General features: G+C 41.6%; 1 protein-coding gene across 1 annotated transcript in view; it reads left to right on the plus strand.

Annotated features, from left to right (window-relative positions):
* CD28 (CD28 molecule) overlaps positions 1 to 3,102 on the plus strand; it is a 28,971-nt gene extending 25,869 nt beyond the window's left edge. Inside the window, exon 4 of the mRNA XM_007454884.1 lies at positions 2,745 to 3,102. Within this exon, the coding sequence (XP_007454946.1) occupies positions 2,745 to 2,873 (129 nt within the window). The 3' untranslated portion in view covers positions 2,874 to 3,102. The remainder of the gene's footprint in view (positions 1 to 2,744) is intronic.
* Positions 3,103 to 8,680: the final 5,578 nt, after the last annotated feature.

An 8,680-nucleotide genomic window follows, 5' to 3' on the forward strand; every position in this document is an offset into this window, starting at 1 on the left:
CCCCTGCATCGGCAGGCGGACCCTCAACCACTGCGCCACCAGGGAAGCCCGAAGACCATGTCTTTTAAATGAATTGCCCTGTGTATGCCTGTGTCTTTCTGCTGCTTCCAAGAAACAAGTTGGTAAGGATGGGAGTAGAAGGAAGAGAAAGGGAGGAGTGGTCCTGAAATCACACATCTTTAGCAGACAGTGAATGTTGAAGGGCTAAATGACTTAGTCACAGAGACATGTAAGGTGAGTACTCTGCACACATATATGCATATGCTAGATGAACATGGACACTGTGGGTTCTGTATACTGTTCCCAGCATGTCTCATTTCCATCCCACTGTTGTGTTTACAGTTAGGGTGAAAATGACTAAACCTGCTATCTGATAACAGCATGAGGGTAAGCATGGGAGCGGATTGCGACAGATCTTTCATAAGTTTGGTGCAACCCAGAGAACCTCAGAGCCAAGACATCTTCATTATGGGGGCCCCTCTAACTAGCTATAGTTTAATTTGAGTGTCCAGAAGCAAAGTCTGTCTCTTAGGAGTCTGGCAAGGGAAGTCGTCATCCACATTTAATTGGGGGGCAGACAATTCCTTGCCTTACTCCTGCCCTGCCATAACCCTGTGCCCAAGAGAACTCTAGTCCTTTATTTATAGAAAGGATATAGAACCAAGATGTTTGAAGGGCAACTTCCCTCACCCCCTTGGTTTCCATAGTTACCTCTCCCTGAATGTATCCCCCAATTATGTCTGTTTAATGCTGTCCTCTTCTTACTTTCAGCTATATAACCCCATCCATCATCTCAAATCCCAAACGACCGAAGCTGAATTGATAGTCTCTTTCAAATCCACTTTTCCTATCATCTTGCCTTATACTTATGCATGGACCATCAACCTCCTGATCACCCAGGCTCAAATCATCAGTCATCTTTGAGTGTGAGCAAGAAGGAGAAGTCAGGCAGTCTAAGAATATTCATTCTCACTTGGTGATATATCTTGTATCCATTGCTTCATTTTCATTCCTTTCTTTTTCATGATCACACTCTTCAGATCAGGATTTCTCGGTCTTGGCCCTACTGACATTTGAGCTGGATAATACTCTGTTGTCAGGGGCTGCCCTGTGCATTGTAGGATGTTTAGCAGCATCTCTGGCCTCTGCCCACCAGATGCCAGTAGCATTCATCCCAGTGTGACAACCCAAAATGTCTTCAGATGTTGTAAAATGTCCTCTGGGACAGAGGATAAGGGAGTTGGAGGTGTCGAGGATGAGGCTTAGGAGGTCTGGTATGGGCAGCTGTGTATATGGTAGTGTCACTCACTGGGACGAGAAACACTGGAAAAGACCAGGTTTTAGGGGAAGATCTTGAGTTTCTTTTTGGACATGTTGAGTTTCAAGTACCTTTGAGGTCTAGTCCAGAGATATAAATTGGGTGAATAGGTGGAAATTGAAACTGTGAATGTGGACGAGGTTGCCTAGGGAGAGAGGGTGGCATGAGTAGAGGAGAAGGCTTAGGACCAAACCATGAAGAACTCTAACGCTGAATGGCTAGTTAGAGAAGAAAGAGCTTGCAGAGGAGGCAAGGAGGGAGTGGCCCCAGAGCGGCAGGATGAGAACTGGGGTGGTAGCACCTCACGGAAGGCAAAGCAGAAGCATGTCAGAAGGGAACAGATAATCTAGAATGCTGCTGAGAGCTCAAAAGATGAGGCCTGAAGACATGTTAGTTTTATTTAGTGATATGGAGGTCCATTTTTTACCAACCTTTAACACTTACTCCTGCCCCTTTGATAAGGAAGGTGGGAAGGGCTCAGGTAGGAGTGCATGGAACTAAGGCCAGTCTTTGGCTTATTTATTCTGGTGCTCATGACATTCATGTCCAACGTATCAATATTTACTTATGCATCAGGCCAGGCCTATGTGCCAAGAAATAGACTTTTTTTTTTTTTCATTCTGGAGAATTCTGAATCCAGAAATCTGGATGGCTTTCTACTTTTAGAATTTTTATGGAACTTTTATCAAACATGTAAATTTTACCATCACACTGATTGAGAAAATGTGTTCCTAACCCTCAGTCAAAACTTTGCTAAGATTCACGGTGAGTATAACTCTTATTCTAGGGTTAGTATCACCCCTCATTCCTGGTAGAAATTCATCCAGAGGGAGCTGTGTCTGAGGGATGGAGATGAATGACGCTATTGTCTTTATTTATGGAAATATACATACATATAAAGGAATAGGACTGTAACTAGTTGTCTAGAACTGTAACATTCAATTAATTTGGACTCCACTGCTATGAAATTGTGACTATTCCAGACTCCGGAGGGCTGAAGGTCCTCTTTGGTTAATCATGAAAAAAAATGGCTTCTTGAGCCAATGACTAATACAAGAAGATTGCAGTGGGGATGCTTAACCTTTTCAAAGGAGGAAGGGCCTTCAAGAATATTCACATATCAGAGTTGGATATGTTAATTAGATATGCTTTTGGAATTCAGTTCGAATGGCTGCATTGAGAGTAACAGGGGTGCATTTCTCTAAAATGCTTTCTTTGATTCAGATTTTTCAGGTTAATTTGGAAGAGTCCAAAGTAGTTGGGTTTGATTGGTCATTATGCAAGTCCAAGACGCTCAATGAATTCTGGTTTGTTCAGCTTCCTCTGACTGTGTTCTGAAGAGTTGTCCCCAAATCTTAGCACTCCTCCCAGATATCTCCCTCTGTGTCCCTGGCCCCCTTCACAGTGACATTTCTCTTTTCTGCAGATGAAGAGTAAGAGAAACAGGATGCTTCAGAGCGACTACATGAACATGACACCTCGCAGGCCGGGGCCCACCCGAAAGCACTACCAGCCCTATGCGCCAGCACGGGACTTTGCAGCCTACCGTTCCTGACACGGACGCCTATCCAGATGCAAGCCGGCTGGCCCCTCTTCACCTGCTCAACACCATTGCTCTGGATAGGAAAGGATTGCCTCGTCTTCAGCCAGCCACCTTGGCCTCCTGTTAGGCCACCAATGCTAATTTTTCTTGAACAAATAGACCGAATAACATCATTTTGAGACTCTGAAATGAAGTTAAAGAATATTACTGTGGCAGACTCTTGTAGTGCCATGGCCCAAATTCAAACTCACCATGTATTTATTGACTTGATTGAGAGGTTAGGGTAGAAAACTGAAAGTGAGCGGATTCTGTTAGCCCTGACATCTGCTTCCAGTTCCACTCCTTTCTAACTCACCTGCATATTGCGGTCAAGTGAAGTGTGATATCGAAAGACTTTTTAGATGGAGAAGAAAAGGTTAGGAAATCATTCCCTTTGATTAAATGGGGGTTTTGGGTGGAGATAAGTTGGAATGGGGGAGGGAGTGGTGAGACATAAACATTTAAAAAACCCTTAAAACACTGTCTCTCGCTCATGAAATGAGTCACTTAGTTCCTATTTAATGCTGTTTTATTTTAGTTTGTAAAGATGTAGACATTCTTTTTGATGAATTCTGGTCCTATTAGTCATTTTGACCAATGGAATCCCTTCAGAGCAATGGGAGGTAAACCAACTTGCTTTCCTTACTCCCTGTGATGGGAATTCAAGGTAGTCTTCACAATATGATTTCAAAAGAATAAAGTAGTCCTCCCACACCAAGGAAGAATGTGTCAGGAAATAAGGTCACTTGATGTCAAAATTATTTGAATACTATGAAGGGTTATTTGTTTAGCAGCTCATTTCAGTCGAATCATACAGGGGCCTTTTCTGTTCCATGTATTTTAGGTTTGCTCAGTTGGTTTCTTTATTGTCTGCATGGAGATCTACAGCGGAATGCTGAGAGTGCATCTACTGGAGAAGTGATGATACTGTGAAAAAGGGATGTTAGCATCCATTAGAGTATGAGGGATGGGTCTCGAGAAACTTCTGAAGGGAACAACACAATTCTTGCCACATGCTGCAGGGGTGGCTGGCATCTGGTAGGAGTTTTCTAGAAGACAGAAGGCAGAAGGAGAAATGGTGAGAGCTTCTTTCTGGGACTTTCTGTGCTTTAGGGCTCAGAGCTCCAGAACTCTGTGGTTCAGTTGCCTGTTTACCCTGGAGGTCCATCGACATGGAAAAGTGTTTGATGCTTTTGAGATAGCATCAAAGTTCTCAAGATACCAGGCAAGGCCAGACCCTGGAAACACCATGAATATTTTTCTGGCTCCAGTTTGGGTCAACTGGAGTATGTCTGGGGACCTTGAAGAATGGTTTCACTGCTGCCCTTATAATTTGTTCAGTGCTTCGATTCATTCAGACATTGGAGAAGTCTAGGTTTTAGAGGCAGATAGGCCTGGCTCAAGTACTATTGCTAGTTGGCCTCAGGCGAGTCACTGCCTTTCTAAGACTCTGATTCTTCAACTATAAAATGAAGATAATGATCACAAATGTCTGTTCCTATACTATCATTTCCATGAGGGCATGTCTCAAGTTTGTCTTTTTTTTTCTGCTTGGCCCTGGCACATAGTACCATGCCTGACATATGTTAGCTATTATTATTATTGTCATATAGATAAACTATGTGTAAAAATTAAACTGAGCAATGACCTGAGAAGGAAGAGACTATTATAACACAAATTTAAATTCACTACCCAGGGATGAGGTGCTACAAAATTTGAAAGCCTCTAAACTCCCTCCCATTTCCTGTTTCAAAATATTTTAGCTTGCAATAAAATGTACAGCATTCTGCCTCTCACTTTTATGTATATAAAGAGGTCTTCTCTAATTTTTTTTTTTTTGTAACATGGGGAGGGGTAGAAATCTTATAATTCCATTCAGAGGATATTGTACTTTGGTTGATTTTTAAATGGGCTTCCATTCCATGAATTAAATTATTTCAAAGAAGGTCAAACTTAGCAGTACTTGGGTGATGAAAACTGTTGAATTTATACTGACACATGTGCCAAATTGCCAGCCTCTTGGCATACAGAGTTCCTTAATCCAAGTTATCAGATTGAATTTGAAAAGGACAGAGCTGGAGGATTTTTAGAAAGGGCAATGATAAAAAATAAATTAAAAAATGGAAAGATTTCCTCTTTGGTAATAAATGGTTTTATTTTCTGGTGGGAAAAATAGGTTTACTGAAGATGAATCATACTTCAGATTTTTCTTACTCACTCTGAACAGAACCAAAGTAGAAATGTTAACAGGGAAGTCCATTTTCACTATTACTGTGAACCAAGAAATGGTTTAAGAACAGTGGTTGAAGCAATGCTTTTACAGTTTCAGATATGGCAATTATGAAGAAAACAATGCCATTTGCTGCTATTATTTTAAGAGTCTTATAATTAATAGTGGTTCTATAATTTTTGATTGTGAGCTCACTTATTTGGGGATGAGCACACCAATTTAAAGAGACCAAGTGGGCTTCCCTGGTGGTGCAGTTGTTGAGAGTCCGCCTGCCAGTGCAGGGCACATGGGTTCGTGCCCCGGTCTGGGAGGATCCCACATGCCGCTGAGCGGCTGAGCCCGTGAGCCATGGCTGCTGGGCCTGCGCGTCCGGAGCCTGTGCTCCGCAACGGGAGAGGCCACAATGGTGAGAGGCCCGCATACTGCAAACGAACAAACAAACAAACAAAAATAAATAAATAAAGAGACCAAGTATACATTATGTTCTGTGTCCAGTGATAAAATTACTGAACTACCATGTGCCTGTTTTAAATTTGTGCTTTAATACTGTTTTTCAGAGCAGGTATGCTTCACTTCTGGTGATGAATCTGGAGAAAGCCTGTTATTTAAAAAAGGTATGAGATAAACCCTTTTTATAAATCTCTAGTTTAGCCTTGAAAAAAAAATCCAGACTTTTAAATATTAGTTTCATTTCAAAGCAAAGTACACTTCTGGTTTGTTTGCTTGGCTTCAGTCACAACTTCTCATCAGACCAATGGATTATATCTCTGAGATGTCAGGCTGGGCTTACCTGTGCATTCTGTGTGATGCAAATGTTCTATCAGAGAGATCAGACTTCAGCCTTGACTCCATCAATAACTCAGGTTAACTAACTAAGTCACTAGTTCTCATGGCTAATTTAATGGGGATGTTGGTGGTTAAATGGATATCATATCCCTCATCCTGGCCTTTTGTACTGCTGCACAGCAGCAACAGCAGGCCTGGGGATTGATCCCAAAGTGTTAAATTTAGCTACATGCTGAAGGTTGGAGATGGTGGCAGTGAAGAACCTAGAACCAAAGTCATCACTGCTATAGACCTGTTACTGCCCAGGTTTTGGTATCTGCAAGGGCACTCGAGACTGAGGAAATCTCTTTCTTATAAGTATATACATACTTTCTGATATATTCCTCCTCAAATATCACAGCCGTGTTCCAACCTCAGGGCCTTTACACATACTGTTTCCACTGTCTGGAATGCTCTTCCCCAGATATCTACCTGGCTTGCTCCTTCATTTCCTTCACGTCCCTGCTCAAGTGTCACCTCCTAGCCTAGTAAAATCTTCCCAAGCCCCCTCTACTTTCCTTGCTTGTTTGTTTTCCCATAGCATTTCACCATTTCTTATACCTGACTTTCAAACTTATTTATTTGTTCACTGTCTAATTCCCCAAACTAGAATGTAAGCTCTAGGAGGGATTGAACTTTACTTTGTTTATTGCCATATCTCCAGTGCCCAGAACAGTGCCTGGCAGGTAACAAATATTTATTGACTGAATGAATGAATTTCACATGCCTTTATGAATTAATGGTCAGTCTAAATGTACTAATCAGACTCTGAGAAGGAGAGAGTCAGTTCTGTTTTCCACTTTCCTATTAATAAGCTCAAAAATCCATTTTATTAGTGAGACAGAATGTAAAACATACACACAGCCAAGCCTGGTGAAAGAAAACCTGGTAGCTATAAGTTCATTTACATTTTAGAAATATTTGTGCAGTGACGAAAACCAATACTGTTAGAGTCATCTTAAAAAGTCACGCTAAGTAAGCCACAGTTGAAATTAAGTTGATTTCCCATTGAAGTCCCCAACTTCCCTCTTAATGGAGTATTGACTATGTTTTAAACATGCCTTTAGTCTAAGACTTCTGAAAATGTTGCCTTTGTTGTTAAAATCCCATCCGACTACTAAACTGCTGCTCTTTCTTTTTATTTTTTCTCCCTGGGCCCCCAACAAATTCTATAAATGCTTTGCCTGGCTGTGATTCATAAAGAGCTCAAGGATGGGAATGCTGGGGACAGACAATTTCAGATTCTTCACCTGTCATGCTCTTGTCATAACTGAACATGCTAATGGCTTGCAATAGTTTTAAAATAAAAGAACAACAACAAACAAAATTGTGGCATTTGGAGCAAGTTGAAAATTCAAATCAGGCATATCAGTCATCTCACACACACACACACACACACACACACACACACACACACACACACTGCTATCCTCTTGTGGGGAGGGAAAGGCCCTTGAACAAGAGACACAAGAGCTGGTCTGATACTTCAAGTAATAACTCCTATTAATTCATTGCAAATTGTGCTTTGAGTGTGGCCTGATTTGGTGTGTTATGAGTTCATCTCCAAAGGGACTATTTTCTTCGTCGAAATGGAGCTCATTAAACTTAATAAAGATAACCAAAACCTGTTACTCCGAGAAAGACTTAGCTCATGAGTTTGATTGGACAAACCAAATCAACTAGAGAAGGATAAGTTGGTAAAAACTCCGGCACTAAATGTATCGGCTCAATAAGCGCTCCTTTATTGGGCTAATATAAATAGTGTAACCTAGTTCTGTGAGAAGGTTCTAGCACCTTGAAACTCAAGTGCAAAATGAAATAAAATGAAAACTTCATGACTTCACCTAACAGACCTCCCACCACGTTCTAACTTCATAACTAGGTGAAGAGTGTAATTTGCTGCAGCCCTGAATTCACTTTTTTTAATCCAGTCTGATAAAAGAGATTGATTCCTTTTAAAGCAGTACACTTTCCCCTCTCTCCCCTTGTCTGGAACAGAGATAATGGATGAGTGAGAAAAATCAAAGAAAATTCTGGATCCATCATAATGGGGGCCCTGACCACTGCCCTAAGCAGCAGCAAATGGGATGGTCTGGGAGTCACACCAGAATCTTGTTTATTACCTTATCTGCATCTCCTTAGCTGAGGCACTAACTCTTGGCTTTTCAATAGTGGTGCTCAGAAGAAGTTTGGTTCTTCTGGAATGAATCTGATTGGGTGGACCTCCCAACTTTCTCTGATTTGGCATCCCAAAGGAATGAGTGCTTTCTGCTTGAAGATTCCCAGGCTCTCAGCCCTTAGAGACCCAGGCCACTGTCCAGGGAAGAATGGAGCACACTTCCTCAGTGTGCCTTTTGTTCTTTTCAGGGTATGGGCACTGGGTTCCACGCTTGAAAAACATTCAGGATTAAATATGGATGATCCAAGAATATTTCATCTGTTCTGAGCTGACCTCATTATTGAGGCCACTCTAAAGGCCAGAATGTGTACTTCCCAAGCCCATTTCCTTACCTTATTTGCCTGTGTAAACTCGGTGAAAAGTTTTGGAATGCTGGGAATTCTAGGGGACAAAAAGTCACAGAAAGGTGAATTTATCTTCGAGTAGGGGTGGATCGGGTTCTACTTACACTTCAACTGGCAGAGCTATCTCAGTGACAGATTGAAATACTCCTCTGGCTCCAAAGAACAAATTGTGAGAGCTGGGTGGAAATGTCAGTTGAGACAG

The sequence above is a fragment of the Lipotes vexillifer genome, unplaced genomic scaffold, assembly GCF_000442215.2.
Source record: "Lipotes vexillifer unplaced genomic scaffold, Lipotes_vexillifer_v1.1 scaffold313, whole genome shotgun sequence".
Lineage (NCBI taxonomy): Eukaryota > Metazoa > Chordata > Mammalia > Artiodactyla > Lipotidae > Lipotes > Lipotes vexillifer.